The sequence below is a fragment of the Rhinolophus sinicus genome, linkage group LG07 (genome assembly GCF_036562045.2).
Source record: "Rhinolophus sinicus isolate RSC01 linkage group LG07, ASM3656204v1, whole genome shotgun sequence".
NCBI lineage: Eukaryota > Metazoa > Chordata > Mammalia > Chiroptera > Rhinolophidae > Rhinolophus > Rhinolophus sinicus.
Genome location: NC_133757.1, coordinates 110,909,082 through 110,927,502, shown reverse-complemented (window position 1 = coordinate 110,927,502; position 18,421 = coordinate 110,909,082). Strand labels below are relative to the sequence as shown.

The window sequence follows — 18,421 nt, the reverse complement described above, 5'->3', positions numbered from 1 at the left end:
CTTAGACAAAAAACTGAGACGTCACTTGGGATAACGATAACGTCATCAACGCTGTGGCGTCACGTCTGTAACAAAACATGGTACTAAAAATGTTAAAGCCAGCACAGTCCTCCAAGTTTCAGTAGGTAGTGCAAAACCTGGGCAAGTTTTCAGCGAGCGACACAACCCAGGCCAGGCCAAGAAGACACCGCGGCCGCAGGCACTGAGCCGTTACGGACGCGCGCTAAGACTGCGCTCGCGTCAAGCCACTGAGCCGACGCACAAACCTGTCTCTGAGCTCTCGGTCGAGGCCCCGCCCACTCCTCGTTGTACAGGCCGCGATAGGGGCTGGAGGGGGCGTGGCAAGGGGAGGAGAGGAGAATGCGCATGCACACTCGGAACCCAGTCTATTAGCCAACTATCAATCTCGCGAGGGTTGAAAGTCGGTGGCGTAGGCAGTTGTCCTGGATGCTGGAGAAGTAGATGATATTGACCGGGGGAAGGCGGAACCGCGAAGCTATTTCTTCGCCTCGGTCTTTTTTTCGCTTTCTTTTCCCCTTCCCGCAACCCTCCGCCCTCCTGTTAATCAGCCCGCCTTTCCTGACCTCAGTGACCCGGGTGGCTCCGCCCACTCTCGTCAACGTGATTCCCGCCGTGAGGTAAGCGCCGGTCGAACCCGATCCCCGCGGAAGAGGACGACGAAGAGACCGGGAGATTGCTGGTCCCGGTTCAGGCTCGTCCCGGAGCCGCTGTGCAGAAGGCATTGGTTCGGTCCTCCATCAGTTCATTGAGACGTAGCCACCCCGGCCTAGGCCTCCTGATCCCGGCCTCCGGCAGCAGCGGGTGACGCAGACGGAACATCATGTCCGCGGCCGAACCTCCGCCACCCCCGCCTCCCGAGAGCGCGCCTTCCAAGCCCGCAGTCTCGGCCGCCAGCAGCGGGAGCAGCAACAACAAAGGCGGCCCCGAGGGCATCGCGGCCCAGGCAGCTCCCTCAAAGGTCGGCGCTGGTCCCGCTGACTCGGAGATGGAGGTAAGGGTGGCTTTGGGCACAGGGAGAGCGTGCAGTGGGGAGAAGGAGCTAGTTCACTTGCCTGCATTTTAGTGAGCAGACGCAGGGCCGTACTTCAGTCCTCTCTACCCCAGATCCGCCTCAGGCCCTTTGGACCTGCAGTGATGCTGCTCCCTTGCGTCCTGTGCTTAACCTGCCCAAACTGACTATGGGTTTCTGGCACTTAACATTTTTTAGCGAATCTTGCCAAATCTTCGAATGCTCTTATTAAACAGATGTTCTCGATTACTGAGGCCGAGAGCGACCTACCCGTTGTGGTTTTTTTCCCCTTCTAGACTCCCATAATTCCCTCTTCCATCTCTGAAGCAAGGTTTTAGTTTCTACTCAACTTCGGGGACGGGCGAGGGAGATGCCCCTTAGGAGTGAGAGAGAGACGGGCGGGGTGGGAAAGGGATTTAAAAGCAGCGCATCCTAGGACTCGGGCCTCCTTTTCCTCATCCTGGTCCTTGCGGGGGCGGTGTCTGTTCTTGGCAGAAAACAATGGCGAGAGCTGGATGGCCGAGTGCGCAGTGGGGATAAGCTGGGCGCAGCTGCTCCAGTGAAGGGAGTGGAGGCCCCTCCCAGGCACTGTTCCGTGGGGAGGGAGGCGACCAAGGCTGCAGCAGCTGTCTTGGACCCCCATCTGATTTTGAGGGAGGGGGATGGATGAGTGGGTGAATGAATTAGTAAGTCAGGGACAGTTGGTTGGTTGGCATTCAGTCCAACGCAGTTCCTCTTTGGGGGCCTTGGCCTTTCTTTGAAAATCGGTACTGCTCGCCGCCCAGCCTGCCTTCTGGACGGGTTGGCCAGAGGATGGTGACAGTACTGGGGAGGTGGAAAGATTGGGGAGCTGCCCGGTGGGTCTCTTGGGTGTGTTCCAAGGTTTTGTGATGTCGGAATAAAGTGATTGCTTGCTTCTTCCAAATTTTATTCTTGGCCTTCGATCTGTTTTGAGATATTTTATAGTCGCAGCTCAAAGATTTCTGGGATTTTTCCATCCTTGGATAGACAGAATGAAGGTAATACTGCTTTACAAATGAGCCTTGATGCAGAATTAACCCAGTAAGGAATTGTTAGTGTAGTTTACCATTGAAATATTTGGCGCAATAGTTTTGTTTGGTCACCAAAGGTCTAATTGAGGGCGAAGTAACATGTAATATTTTTGAAAGAACTTTTAGTGGTGAGGTAGGTTTTAGTGGAATAGAACATGTGATATTCCGTAGTTTTCAGTGGTTTGAGATTTGTTTAAAATTCCTATCTACCGTTGCCTATTTTTTTCCTCTAAGGCTTTATATGGTTCTTTTAGATTACCAGGGAGGTTTAACTTGGATTCCTGCTCTATGCATGGCTTAAGGGGATTTGCAAACCTGTGACACTGAAATTGTGTCTAAATGCACACAGTTCTTTTACAAAATGATGTTCATAGTTTTCACTTTTAGTTTTCGCATAGTTTCACCCTTTTCGAAAGGGTCTGTCATTAAAATTTTGGAATAACCAATGTCTCCCTAGAGATCTTATTTAAATATCAAAAGCAGAGTAATTTAAAACCTAAACTAAATATTTTGCTATTTTTAAATTAAAGTTGAATGAAAGTTTAAGTATGAGTATTGACGTGATAACAAGTACCGTATGAAGTCAGTGGTATGTTTATTTGCTAGATGAGGAAATTGAGGCTGCTGCTAAGTAGAACCTATGGTAGAACCTGTATCAGGCTCTAAGACTGACACTTTTCCAACATATCTTGTCCTGTCATATTCTTAGAAAAAAGGTGGTTAGCAATTTCATTTATTGAAGAATGACTTAATAAGTTTTTTTTACCTTAATATAGGAATATTAGTAATTTTGTCTTTTATCAATCTCTTTACTAATTTTAGTTTTGATTTTTTGTTTTTTTTAAATAGTGTGATTTGGGGGGGTGATCTTTAAAATAAATGTACCTTCAGTCTGTTATTTTTGTTTGTCTCTTAACTGAATTCAGAAATCGTTGAGGTTTACTGGTAAAAACTAGGTTTGAGCATACATGCGTAATATATCTGGCAATCTGTTTCGCAGTTGGAAAAAAAATATTTTAATGCCATTTTCTTATTTGAAAGTAGAATTTAAGGTAGGTTTTTTCCAAAATCAGAAAATAAGTGAAATCATGCATTCATGATTTTTTCTGACAAAGCTGACCTTCCCAGAAATATTAGCTAGCTTTCCTATATAGTCAGTTAATTTTTCCTTTTTGCTTGGTACTGATAGGTCAGCGAGCAATCTTCTTTTTTTGTTGATTATTATGATCTTTTTGGTAATGTGATGAAGTCTGTCTTCCATCATCCTCATCCCTCACTACCGACTAGACTGGTAGAGAAGTACACTATATGCCAATAGACTAGGCTGACTATATGCCAATAATTGTATGAACTCAAGTCCTGGTCCAAATCTTTCTCTTTTTTTATCAACTATGAAAGAAAGAATGACTACTTTTGGAAAGCACATTTTGTGTTTTTCTAAGTTGTACTTGACCTCTCATGATATTCTACTAACATTTTGTGAAGTAGGCTAGGTAGGTAGCTTTGTCTGTTTTACTTGTGGAGACCAGAGATTTGTGATGAGTTTTAAGGTTACACGGGTGCCTAAAGCTCTTAGCAATGAACTTAGACTTGAATTTAGATAATTTGACCCTTTAATTCTAGTACTGTACCAGCCTCTCCCCCCAACATTTTAATCATGGGTAGCTTTATTATATAGTATGTATTACCATTCACAGATTTGTATGTCATTAATTAAAATTATACTTTTACCAACTTTTTTTTTTAATGGGTGATTGAAACTTTGCAGAGTAGAAGTTATTGATGGTGTGTGTGTGTGTGTGTGTGGTTTGTGGCATTTTTAATGTACAGGTGAATAAGTTTGCAAGAATAGCACATTTATTAACAATTTAGGTATCAGACTGTGTTCAACTTAGGCTACGTGATAAATTTTTTGTAACATCCCAGAAGATGGAACTCAGGGTGATTAATAATACTACTTTCCAGGTATACATTTGTGTTGTAGCACAGTAGATACTGCAATTTTATGATTAAAAGGGAACATGTTTTCTTCACATTTTATATTACTTAATTTGATTCCATAATTTTTATTGATTAGAAAAAGGAACAGATTTACTGAAAGTAATTTTGTTTTAGGATGACATAGATAATAATCTTTGTTTTAACCTTGGCAATAGCCATGCAGTTCACTTATTTGGATTAAATTGGTTCTGTCATTTTGTTATTTCATTTCACAAGGTTTTCTATCAGATTAGGTGATGGCCGTTTAAGTAGGTAGGAAGTTTGGGATAGGAATATATTATTAGGTTGGTGCAAAAGTAATTGCGGTTTTTACAATTATTTTTAACCTTTGAAATAGCAGTTACTTTTGCACCAACCTAATACTTAAAAAAGTGTTTTGGGCAGAAATCAGTCTAATAATGGTGTGTTGACTGTTTTTGAAGAACAATCCACAATTTTTCCCTCCTACCAGGAAGTATTTGATGATGCATCTCCTGGAAAACAAAAAGAAATCCAAGAACCAGATCCCACCTATGAAGAAAAAATGGTATGTTCTAAGTGAATGAATAGAGTCTATAGTGGTAACTATTTATTAGGTGATTAAATGTACCAAATTTCTATGTTTAATTTTTATAGTTGAGGCACAGCTATCTAATTAAAATATGTGTAACATGGGCTACTATAACTTTTATATGTTATATGTGTATATAAAACAAATATGGAAATACTGAAGTCACATAAATCACCTAATATTATGTAATTATGTGGATTATATTAACGTTCTCTTTATTTTAAGATTTAGCATCAGTGAGATGAGTGAAAGACCAGAGAAGAGTTCATTCTTCATGGTGTGTTTATTCTGCATCTGTCCAACATGTACTCCATTAGTTACAAAGAGAATAATATATTCCCCTTGCCTATAGCATTCTTACAGTACGCATGGCATCTTTACAAAAGAGAACATGGTATTATACTTGAATCCTTAAACACAACAGCTCACATTTCATATCTACTTACAAAGAGTTTTTAAGTTAAATTCAGAGTCAGTAATAATAGTGGCTAACAATGAATGCTTACTATGTACCAGGTCCTCTTGTAAGTTCTTTATGTGGAGTAAACTCATTTAATTGTTTAAAAATCTTAAAAAGTTGAAATAATATGTGTTAAATAATAACACCACTATACACCACAACACAGTATGTTCCTTAAGGGTAGGAACACTGTCTTAATCTTCCTGTGTTCAGCACCCAGAACAATATTTGGCACCTAGTAGATTTTAACAAATATTTTTTTTTGAAGCTTACTTTTTCCTTGTCCTTCAACATTCTCTTCAAAATCATTAAATATTTTGACTCTCTTATTAAATAGCTTCAAAATCCTAAAAGTACATAATATGTATTTTATGTACACATACAGAGGGTAGTCAAAAAATGTATACGCTTTAAGAAAAGAAAAAACGGTATTAAAATTGTGATACTCAGTATACACTAATAACAAAAGATGAATATAAGTCACAGTTGACTTCTGCAATTACAAGAGGTGCTCAAAGTGGTTGCCATCGCCGCCCAGACCCTTCTGGTTACGGCGAACATCGTTTGGTAGACTTCTGTGGGGAGCGTGTAAATTGTCCCAACACCACAGCAGAAGCAGCAGGACATGTTGCTGCGCAAGGCCTCCTGGACCTTCCCTGGTGCACATCACACACAGCACCGTGTGTCTCAGACTTACCACGTAGGCGTGAATTGTTAGGCGTGTTGGAGGTTCTGCTGCAGACTCATGCTTCCGTTGTCGTCGTACTGCCACAACATTGTCTGATTTCAGATAACACTTCCAAATGGTCTTGCGCGCCTCAAGACACCCATGCTTCCACTGTTTTCTTTGACTGTTCTGCCTGTTACATGGTGATGCTACCATTCATTTAACGCCATCTTTTGAGTGAAGGTCATACTACATATTGCTACCATAATTCAGTCCAACTTCGAAAAGTAGTATGTAGATAACGTCTCTTAAAATGTGTATACATTTTTTTGGCACTCCTGTATATACTATGCATAATATATAATAACGATATGTAAATTAAATGATTTATTATACATGATTTCTAGTATATTTTATATATGTGTATCTGTAACTGCCCCATCTCCTTTATTTGCTGTCAGACTTAAAGAAAAAGATATATTTGCCAGCTCTACTTTTTCCGTTGATCCCTTTAACCCTTCACTATTTAGATTCTATTAACACTGTGCTAGTGAATCTAATTGCCAATTGTGTGGCTTAATATTAGTTTCATTCTCCTTGATCTCACTTGAGTTTGACATCGTTGACCACTCAAAAATTTTTGCTTGCCTTGAGGGACCCTTTTTTTCCTTGATTATGTCCTATTTACTTGACTATTCCTTTGTCCTCGCCATTCTTTTCTGAACATTTCTTCTTAGACATTTGTAGCTCAGATGCCTCCAACTATTGTGTTTGCTTATTGGACAAGTACCTCCTTTTGTACCTCTTAGTAATACTGAAAACTGAATTTATTATCTCCTACACATCTACTTAGTGTTAGCTCAAGTTCCTCTTATAAATACTCAAGCTGTCCATGACAATACCTCATAACTTCAGTAGTCTTGCAAGTTTAACCTCATAAATATTTCTCTTATCTTTTCCCCGTCACCCTACTTTAGTATTCTTCTATTGCATGGATTATTTTGTTGGTGCCTTTATTTACCTTCTTTCTTATGATCTGGCCTTCTCCAAATCTCTCCATATTTTTGCGAAGTGTTATTTATGACACAAATCTGATTATACATTGGGGATTTTCGGGGTTGTTGTTCTTTTTTTACAGTGCTTTTCTTCTTCATGGTGGCCTTATTGCAGATCTTTTCTCATTTCTTCCAAGTTTTTCAATCTAGTTTTATTTCCTTTTTCAACAGCATGATCTTCCCTTAACGGTTTTCTTCTAAACAAGCTCCCATATCATCTGCTATTAGTTCCTAACTGTAGGATAGGATATCTATCTCTCCTCATTCTTCAACCCAGATGCTAAGTACTATTTGAGAAAACAAAATATTAGTGTGGATTGCACCAGAATAAATTTGTGGTTTTTTACTCTCTTGGGCTTTCAGTGTTTATTACTCAACAATCCCACTTAGCCATTCTAAAACTTTACAACTCTAAGCTTTCTACTCCATTTTTGCCAACCCTCTGTTTCAGTCTTCTTCCTCCACAAAGAATTGCAAGTCTAGCTTCACTTTATTTCCTCTCTATTTCCAAACATATATGGCCTCTGCTTCCTGTTGCTTCCTTTTGTCTCAGAGAAAGAAGCCTGTCCAAGGCTATTTATTTTAATCTTTCATTTGGTTTTATAATCTATTTTTTCCAGATTCCTGAAAGAAATGTACTATTCTGTTTTTCTGCTTTTAGGATCTCTTAGTTTTTCTCCCTTCACCTCTTTTCCTTTAATACCCCAAGTCATTTTTATTTTAACCATCTCATTCTTTCAAGCAACAAGGTCTTTGGCTGTTTTTCCCCTTAACCTTTGCCACAGTTTTACTGAAAGCTTCTTCTGTACATGTTTTGAATTCCTTTGTTCTTCGCAACTAGTTTGGAACCCCACCAGTACTTGAAAGAATGAGCAGTAGGAGATATTTTTGAAATCATACACTATTTTTTTTATTATTAGTTTCAGATGTATAAAACAATGTAATAGTTAAACATTTATGCCCCTCACAAAGTGATAACCCCCTCCCCCAATCTACTGCCCCTCTTGTGTAGAATCCCTTATACTTAATTATATTTAATTCCTTACGGCAGTAATTCCATACTTGACCATGAAGAAGATAGTAAGGATCCTTGCATATTTTTTATCTGGTGGATCACCAATCACTCTTTTAAAAAATATCATCTTAAGACATCTAGAGTCATTAAAGATTTTTGAGCATTAAAGACATGTGCTAAGATCTAAGAGGGGGCGACCCCACCCCTTTCTCTACTGAAACATCACCTCTGTTAGAATTTTCTTGGTTATTCTGGTTAAAATTTCAGTGCCACTCTCACTTCCCATCCCCCCTTACTTTTCCTTATTCTACCTCTGAGCATTTATTACCTTCGAACATCTTACATAACTTACCTATTATGTTTATTTTTAATATTGGACTATAATGAAAACTTCATAATGAGACAAAATGCTTTTCTGATAGACACACAAAAGCATTACATTGAACAGCTATTTAAGAAGATAATATTGTGAAAGAAGTGAAGAATACTTATTCACTGATTTGAATAATGTAGACTAGCTTTTACCTTAAAATGTCTAGGCTCTGAGCTATCTGAATTTATTTCCAGAGGGTATTTATCTTGATTCCGAATAATTAACAATAATCAAGTAGTCTTTTTTTCAGCCTATGCAATATCTTCTAGTTGCGTATTCTTGGCTTTTCTTCCGTATATGAATTAAGAAGCAGAACTGCAAAATATACGCATACGTACACATTTATGTATTTTAGTTCAGTTTGTTAAAACAGTTTATAATATACAAAAACAAACAACTGAAGCTGTCATCTATATAGCACATTACTGGGGAGAACTATGTTAACAGCCTGTTAATGGTGCTTGTTGAGCTGCTTTGATGACTCATTTTTGACCTAACGAAACAGTGTCACCATGTGCCTTCCTGATAGCAAATTGGTCTTCAGTTTTTATATTGGTGTAACATTTAAAAATTATGTTTTCCTTTAAAAAAAATACATAGCTTTTATAGCATGATGATGTTTGGATACCTCTCGTGTTTGCTTCGCTAGGTAAAATGTTTACAATTCATTCTAAAATTGACATTTTATATATTTATAGGCAGAGATGTTGAATAATGGTTTCTCTGTTTAGGGAGCTCTTGAATTGTTTCTCCTTTTTTAAACCAAACTACCAGTGTATCTGAAAAGTCTGGCCTAAAGGCTCTAGATATCATTGTTCATTTTTGTGACAACTTGATTTCAAGGAACTTGCATTTTTTTGTTCAAATTCTTCAGTTCTCTTGGTGGCATAATAGGGAACATTGAACTTGGCAGGTGTTAGATATGAAAGTAAGAAATAATATTAAGAACGGCATTGGCTTAATGAAGAATCCGTAAACTTAAAGATGTTTTCCTAGTATGTTACTTTTTAAAAATTTGCACAGCCTAGCTGATGAATAGCCAATGGATTTTTCCCCACTTCTGGATAAATTTACTTGTATTATATACAATGTCTTTTAATTTTTTATTTGATATTTTTTAGTCAACTCTGTTGAAGTACAATTTATGCACACCAATTTTAAGTTTGTAATTCAGTGAGTCTTGGCACATATGAGTTAGTCATTTAACCATCACCATGGTTATGTTCTGCTTTCTGTCACAGTTAGAATTTCATAAAGTGGAATCATACAGTATGTAGTCTTTTGTGGTTGGCTAACATTATGTAGCAGAATACTTCTGAAGCTCATCTAAGATGTTGCATGTGTCAGTAGTTCCTTTACATTGCTGTGTTCCTTGTGTGCAGGCATGTGGAAACTTTGATTTCTGAAGTAATGTTAATATTCTGATCAAATGGGTCTTAAAATTTTTTGCAGCAAACTGATCGAGCAAATAGATTTGAGTATTTATTAAAGCAGACAGAGCTGTTTGCACATTTCATTCAGCCTGCTGCTCAGAAGACTCCAACCTCGCCTTTGAAGATGAAACCAGGGCGCCCACGAATAAAAAAGGATGAGAAACAGAACTTGCTATCAGTTGGCGAGTGAGTAATAGTTTATACTTTATGGTTGAACCAAATTTATGTTTGATAATCTTTATTAGAAGCATAAAATTATTTCATTATAAATTGTTCTAGAGCTGTTAATTATTTGGCCCCAGTTGGTTTGGGCAGGATGTAGCCATACATATATAAATAAATAAAAATATGTGTAATACCTTATTTTTTTCATAGCACTTACAATTTGTGGATTGCAACCACCATATTGAATAGGAAATTCAGATGTCATGCCATTCCTTGGAGAGGAAACAAATGCAGAGGTTAAGTCGCCTGTTTAACATCACATAGAATTAATTAGAATAATCCAAGTTTGAATTGGGATTTGCTCTATGCTCTAGTCTCCCAAATGACATACTTTCATTGAGGGTATCACTTTTATCTTAAGTCCGTGCTTGTGTGTGGAATGTTGGGATGATTTATGATGCAGAAATTTGTTTAAAATGTTTGTTACACATACTTAGTTGTGTTTATACAGAGGGTACCAAAAAGTTGTATACACATTCTAAGAAAGGAAAAAAACTATTAAAATTGTACTACTCAATGTATACCAATAACAAAAGATGAATACAAGTCACGTTTGACTTCTGCAATTGTAAGAGGTGCTCAAAGTGATTCCCATCAGCGTCCAGACACTTCTGATTATAGCAAACTGTTGCTTGAGCAACGCTGACCAACATGTCCACTTGTACACATTTTTTGGCATCCCCGGTATAAATTAAAGTGTCAAGTTGTGTGCCACTCTTAGGTCGTTGTTCAAGGGGATGAGAAACAGAATTTGCTATCAGTTGGCGAGTGAGTAATAGTTTATACTTCATAGTTTAACCAAATTTATTTTTGATAACCTTTATTAGAAGCATAAAGTTATTTCATTAAAAGTAAAATAACTCTTGCATGTTAAATTTATAAATTCTTTTTTAGAATTTTTGTGCTAGTTGGGTTTAATTAGCAATAGTTAATAGATTTCGGACAATCAGCTCCCTGGAACGGCCATGTGACAAATGAAATGTGATCAGTAATGAAAGTACTCAAAAGTTATCTAAAAAGGAAATTGTTATAAACAATGTTAAATTTACTACGCTGTTTAAAGGTAATTGCGAAGTATGAGCTCTGTTGCAAAGGGATTATCATCAAAAACATAAACAATAATACCTAATTTTATTTGAGTATTCCACTCATCCAGTATATCTTACTCTTTATCCATTGCATATAACCAGAATGCTGTTGTTTTAATAATTAAGAAGCATCCTAAGAGAGAACTTTGCACTTCAGATGTATTTATATTATTTCAGACTTAAATTTGCAGCTATTTAAATGGCATCAGTCCCATGCTCTGGAAAAGTGAATTAACTATAGTGGATATTGTAATGCAGTAATCAATGTGATGTCATGCAAAACATTTCTAGTAAGAGTCTGTGCAATAAAGTAAATAATGAATTGTCTAACTTGATCTACTTTTTAGTGTTATTGGGGAAAAAGAGTCTCAGTTAATAGATTTCTTCTCTACTGTTGCTAGAAATTAAGCTATAAATTAGTTTTAGAGGTCACGAGAGTGACATAATCTGCTGTGATTTAATTTAAATGAAAACGTTTGTTGAAAGTATAAAGATATAAAATCGGATGCTTCCGAATTGGGGAGTAAGTAGTTTTACTAACTGGAGCCAGATTACAAAATCTGGCAATATTATAACTTCAGAAAATTAGTTTTTAAGAGGATGTATCTGACTCTCTTGGGATACAAAATCTGGTCTTGCGTATTTAAAAAGTTTTGAGTAATTCTAATGACTCTGGCTAAGTAAGAATCATTGCTTAAGCTCCTAAGTATCTATTATGCATATTCTGCAGCTTTTGGTGAAAGTTGTCATTTTAGAAATGTGACTTTTGAAACTATGTTTTTTCTGGCCAAAAAACTTAAAAAGGTGACTTTGAAAGATTTTTCTGGCTTCGTATTTCCCTGAAGATAAATTACCATATTTAAGTCTGTCAGGTTCTGGTTAACTTAAGGTACTACTACTCTAACAATTACATATTTTAGAAAACCATGTAAAATATTTCAGATTTAAATATACTAATAATATCTGCTTTTCACTTGTTTCAGTCTTAATTTAGATGCGTGTTAAAAAATTACTATTGTCGGGTGTTGGTCAGCCAACGTGACTATTATGTTGAAATAGTAGCACATAGTTAAAATTAAATCCAAAACTCATACCACTTGATTTTATTTTAAACTTGACAGCTACAGACACCGTAGAACAGAGCAAGAAGAGGATGAAGAACTATTAACAGAAAGCTCCAAAGCAACCAATGTTTGCACTCGATTTGAAGACTCTCCTTCATGTATGTGGTACATACTTACTTGATTTTTAGAAAAATCCCCTTTTGAGACACCCTTTGGTTAATGTATTGGATTTATCTTGGCTGTAATTTATAAAGGGAGTTTTTAGTAATCTGTTGTATTGATTGTAAAATAAACTGCAGCTTTTTTGATAGTATATTAGTGGTAGTGGTGCTGTATTTCAAAGGGGTATAAAATGCCATTGTTTGTGTTTATTGTTGCCTGGATGTATATGTAAAACCAGGAGTAGTTTTTGCCTTATATTTATTCGATAAGAAAATAATGTATAAAAAAAGGCACTTCACGAAGACTTGCTTATTCATTTCCAGATTTTGTATTGATTTGTTTTAAATTTTTTTCTGTATTTGTTATGAATGATTTTCCAAAAGATGAAAATTAACCAGGTTTAAGTTTTATTATATATAATCTTCATTGTCTGGTGGCACAGAAACTTCCATTGATCTTGACTGAAGCCTCGCAGTGGTTTTCAAAAGGGGATAGGGTATAGAAGTACATATTTAAAAAAAAAAAAAAAATCAGATGATTGTGATGTATATTCTTGGTAATTCGGGGGTGGGGGTGGGGAATACATCATAAACCCTGAAAGAGATATTATCTCTCTCTATAGGAGCTATTGGAAAAGTAACTTCTGAAGGGTAAAGGAGAAACAATCTCTATTTCCTATTTCCCCTTAGGAAAATAAAATCCCCAGAGAACCTCTATTTGGGTCATCATGGAAGTTGATAACACTGGTTAGAAACATTTGTGATAATGTTAAAAAAAAGAAATAAAGTACAAAGAGTCTCTAGGACCGGTACATGGGTAACATAGGAACTGAGGGACTGAGGTGGGTATTCTGACGTCTAGAGCCATGTTTCCTGGACTTGGTTATTTCCATACCCATCCAGTCCTCCTCCACCGGAGACCATATCAACTATCTCTGGTGACTTGCAAACTAACACTTGCAAAATTCCCATTCTTAAACCTAGTAAAGAAAGTCAAGTCAGAGTAAACACATGTAGGCCCAAGTTAAACTTTTGAGTATCAGATAAAGGGTACTAGCTGCCTGTATTATTATCTTTAAAATATCTATTGTGTTTTTTTCTTCTTAGATGTAAAATGGGGTAAACTGAGAGACTATCAGGTTCGAGGATTAAATTGGCTCATTTCTTTGTATGAGAATGGCATCAATGGTATCCTTGCAGATGAAATGGTATGTGTTTGGTAGTTGCTTAGAACGCCATATTTTGTTTTTTAAAATATTTTATACCATTACATTTATAAAAGTTAAGACAATATAACATCGTTTTGTTGATTGCAATCTAGAACTGTTAGCAAACAGTCTCTGTCAAACTAATATAAGGAGCTGTGCTTTAGTTGTATAAGTGGGATCCATATTTCAATTGTGAGGAATTATCATCTGTGAAAGTAATACATTTAAAAAATACATTTTGAGAAACATGCTTTTGGTTGACTCTTATAATGATTTGACCATTTCCCCCCACTTCTGTAAAAAACAGATGGGGTCATTGAATCTTGAATTTATCATCAATATTTTTTCCAGGGTGGCAGTTCATATAGTTCTGTCTCATAAAGCATTTTCTCTTGTATTCTGCTTGCTAGTTAGGTAGTGAATGTTTAAAATGTTTCCATATACCTATAGGGCTAAAACATTTACTTACTTAGAGTATGAAGTCAAGAGAAAGGGATTTCAATTCTAGCTCTGCTACTTACTTTGGAAAAGTCTCTTAAACTTCTGAGCCTTATGGGGAGATGGTAAGATAGTACGTCCTTCATAGACTTAAGAAGATTAAATGACATAGTACTCATAAACTTGACACATAATAAGTTGTTGCCATTTGTTAGCTATTAAAAGCACCTAGCTTTTCTTTTAAATGTTCCTATATATGTTGGGAAGTATAAATATGGAAGTCTGCTTTGTTTTTGTTTTTCATTGCTTTGTGGTTTTTCTGAAATCTTTCAGGGCCTGGGAAAGACTCTTCAAACAATTTCTCTTCTTGGGTACATGAAACACTATAGAAACATTCCTGGTCCTCATATGGTTTTGGTTCCTAAGTCTACATTACACAACTGGATGAGTGAATTCAAGAGATGGGTACCAACACTTAGATCTGTTTGTTTGATAGGCGATAAAGAACAAAGAGTAAGTTTCTTATTATTTTTGGTATAAAAGAATTTGAATTTAAGTTTGGTGGGAGGAGATAGCCAGAGGATGGATAAAAGAGTGGAGGTCCAATAATAAAGTTGGTCTTTACAAGTAGTAGTTTAGAAATATATTATCTTGGTGGTTAAGAATCATACTGAGAAAAGGAGTCGTAGACTACAGAGAACTATAAGAATATAGTTTCTCCTGCTTTGGGAAGTGGTTGTATAAAATCAAAGGCTGTGTTCTCACTTTAGAAGCATTTTCTTGGTTTTAAAAGAAATCAAGTGTGTGAGGTGGTTGGAAATTTAAGGAGCCCGATTTTTTAGCTTAGTGTATATACTGGTAATAGTCACGAACAGTTTTTAAAGATGGACTGAGTCGGTTATAGTAATTTGGTAACTTGGTATGATAGGTATCTAAATAAGTTAAAATCTGATCAATTAACATACCCTTTTAGAAGAAGAAATGGAAATACTATTAAGAATATAAAACTCAGATTTAAAAATTAACTCAAACTATATTGAAGATTATGTACTTAATTTTGTTTTTCTTCATTCAGCTATCAGTGAGTCTAGATTCTTTTTTCTCCCTTTATTGATACTTTAAGTTACCAAATTGCCTTTTATGTTTTGAGCCCAATTGTTTAACCACTGTTTGCTTCACTTTCCTCACCTGAAAAATGAAAATAATAATAGCGATATCTCAGTATATCCATAAACATGAAAGGAATGAAAATGCTTACTGCAAACCTATCCTTCAGTTCTCTTCTTTATGTCAGAAGCCCCCTCTCCTTTGCCTAAACCTGTCTCCAAAGAATTTCAGGACCTAGTGTAGTCAAAGAAAAACATTTTAAGAGTTAGTTTGTTGAATTTTGCAGTGATTAATTTTGTCAATTATTTTTTACTGAATGGCTCTGACAAGTGATTAATGAAGTTACTTTAGTGGTAGGAAAGCTGGTTCTAGATGTTTGCAAATAATACTGATAACTAGCCCTTTTTAACATTCTCACCCTTTTTATGTATTAGATTACTTGTCACCAACAAGTTTAATGTACAGTTTATTTCTGCATGATTTTTTTTTTTTTTCCTCTTGCTACACAGGCTGCTTTTGTCAGAGATGTTTTATTACCAGGAGAATGGGATGTATGTGTAACATCTTACGAAATGCTTATTAAAGAGAAGTCTGTTTTCAAAAAATTTAATTGGAGGTACTTAGTTATAGATGAAGCTCACAGGATCAAAAATGAAAAATCTAAGGTAATTTGACATTTAGATGTGCACATTATTTGTACCTTTATTTAGAATTTGGTGAACACGCAGACTATACTAATGATGAATTTGGTTCTTTCAGTTGTCAGAAATAGTAAGGGAATTCAAGACTACAAATCGACTCTTATTAACTGGAACACCCCTTCAGAACAACTTGCATGAGCTCTGGTCACTTCTTAATTTTTTGTTGCCAGATGTCTTTAATTCAGCTGATGTAAGTATTTCTAATTATTCTCTTGGTGGATTAATAATAATGTTTTTTGTTGAATGCTATACATTTTTGTAATAGAATTGGCCTGCTTTTAGCACTGCTTGAGGTAGCTACTAAATTTTCATGCTTTTACATGGTTAGCCTGGTGTAACCTACTAAGTTTTTTATGCATCCTGAGAGTTTGCTTTTGTGCCGTATAATTTAAGTCTCATTTTGTCAATCATTGATTATTGATTCCTCTCTTTGTAATGTCATAGGTTGACATTCCTGTTTGGTAATCATGTTGGCCTGACTTCATTTCAGTGGCTCTAGGTGGACTGCTTATGTTCTTAGGGTGCTGCTCAGGGGATTATTCCCAAAGTGAATTTGCGTACCTCTGATTGTCTGTTTTAGGCCCCAGAGATGGCCTTCAAATTTGATTAAATCTATCTAGCCACTTTTTTTTTTTTTTTTGGTATAGTCTAACAATCTTTATAGATTATTTGCAGTGACAGAAATGGTTAGTTAGCTCTTTGAACTATTGATTGTATCTAGGAACATAACGTGTATGTCAAGAGTCTATGTTATTAATAATTTGTAGATTTTTGCTGAACCAGAGTTCATTTTGAACCTTTGTTCCCATGCCTGCAGGGAGAGAGAGAGGGAGAGTCTGTGTGTGTCTTTGAAGAGCTCTACATTAGTACGTTTATTTAAATAAGTTCTTAGGTGTTCATTTTAATTTGGTATAAGAAGGATCATTTTATAAGAAGAGAGAAATGTGTGTTCTCAAGACATTTAATCAGCCTCAGAAAGTTATAGTACTGCATTTATGTATTTTCATGTTTTTGTTTTTCACATTTTTTCTTCCTCTATTAACACTTTGATTTGTTTAATAATCTTTGTTTTAGGTAACAGAGTGAAATCTAAAATTGTATACTAACAAAGTAAATAGTATATAATAAATATACTCAAGGCGCAAGGAAAACTGTCCTTGTTTAAATTCTACCCAAATGCTAGTAATCTCAATTTCACTTTTAGTAGGTTTAAGTGAAATTGACACTGCTTTGGAAACCCTTGTATTTGAGTACTTGGAATGGTCTTAGAGAATAAACTGTAAAGTGATTTTAATTTATTAATTTTCTAGTTCTTTAAAACTTGCTTTTCAACTATTATCACTGAAAATTACCTTGACATTTTTGAGAAAAATGTTAGGAAGTAATAGGATTCTGAATCTAATTACAAAATTAATTGCTAACAGTGATGCCCGTGTGCAAAATAGGGGATTAACTAAATGACTTTTGTGATTCACGTCCCAAATTTTAAAGAATTCTAGAGATCATCATTCTATCTACCTAACATAATAAAGCATTTGTAGTTAATACTATCTCTGATCTTAATATATTTTTTGTTTGTTAATCTAGGACTTTGATTCCTGGTTTGATACAAACAATTGCCTTGGGGATCAAAAGCTAGTTGAGAGACTTCATATGGTAAGTATTTTGGAGTAGGATTAAAGCATATTTCTAATGGAAATAATGATAGAGAGTAAATTTGTAGATTACTTTTCTTTCAAAGAAAAGCATAGGGGCTTTAGAGTCAGATGTTTTTGAATCCTGCCACAGAACTGTTTGATCTTATAATGCAGGGAGGGAGTGATGATGTATGGCGGTTTTAGTGTTAGAACCCAGGATGCAATCCTGAATTAATGATGGGAACAAGTAATCCCTTAGGGTTAAAAAGAAGTACAGTTGGGGAAAGAAGAGTTGCCTAAGGATTAACATAGACAAGTTTTCAAAGCTTAGTTCCATTTACATTGCGTAGAAGAATCTAACCAGTTCCATTCTGAAAGGCTAACATGCCATCCATTCCTAAATCCATGTGTAATCAATCAGCTGTTAATAGTGCATTGTGAGCAGAGTTGGTACATTTTTGGTGTGATATACATAGATTTGTTCCTTCCTATGAAGATTAATAACTCCAGAATTTATGGGTTGGCTGAGTGGTTTTTGCTAGTTTTTTCTGGGTTCATCCAGCTGCGTTTTACCTGGACAATCCTGGAAGAGGGCCAGTGGGGCTGAAGTCACTCACATGTTTGGCAGTTGGTGCTGGCTGTCAGCTAGGGTTATACTAGCTTCCTTACATGATACTAGAGAAGTCTTGCTGATTATTTTTCTCACCAATTTTTAATTTGTTGTGATAATAGTGTTTCTGTAAGCTTATGAAAATAGAACGAAGGAAGATAAAATAGGGTGTCTTTAGTTTTATATTTTACAGTTTATTTTATGAAAATGAATTACTACATACAACATGGCTATGTCTATAAACATAACATTGAATAAAACAAACCAGATATAAAATGTGTCTTTGTATATAAAGTTAAAAGTAACAGGCAAAACTGATCTACAGTGCTGAAAATTAAGAATATTGCTTACCCTTTGGGACAGAAGCAGAGAGGAGAGTGACTGGGAAGCAAGAAGGATTTCAGGGGTGCTCTCTTTAGGTAATGCTTACATGGGTATGTTTCCCAGATTAAAACTTACTGAACTGCATACTCATGATTTGTATACTTTACAAAAGGTCTACTTCTATAAAAAAAGGATGGTAAATTTAATACCAGTAACTGTAAA

The 18,421-nt window shown here is 35.9% G+C and overlaps 1 protein-coding gene across 1 annotated transcript in view; it reads left to right on the top strand.

Moving 5' to 3' along the window:
• Positions 1-402: 402 nt before the first annotated feature.
• The window catches only part of SMARCA5 (SNF2 related chromatin remodeling ATPase 5), a 36,623-nt gene continuing 18,604 nt past the window's right edge, over positions 403-18,421 (top strand). Inside the window, exons 1-9 of the mRNA XM_019730770.2 lie at positions 403-1,012; positions 4,535-4,609; positions 9,656-9,822; positions 12,071-12,171; positions 13,282-13,382; positions 14,154-14,333; positions 15,437-15,592; positions 15,687-15,818; positions 17,216-17,284. Coding sequence (XP_019586329.1) covers positions 842-1,012; positions 4,535-4,609; positions 9,656-9,822; positions 12,071-12,171; positions 13,282-13,382; positions 14,154-14,333; positions 15,437-15,592; positions 15,687-15,818; positions 17,216-17,284 — 1,152 coding nt within the window. The 5' untranslated portion in view covers positions 403-841. The remainder of the gene's footprint in view (positions 1,013-4,534; positions 4,610-9,655; positions 9,823-12,070; positions 12,172-13,281; positions 13,383-14,153; positions 14,334-15,436; positions 15,593-15,686; positions 15,819-17,215; positions 17,285-18,421) is intronic.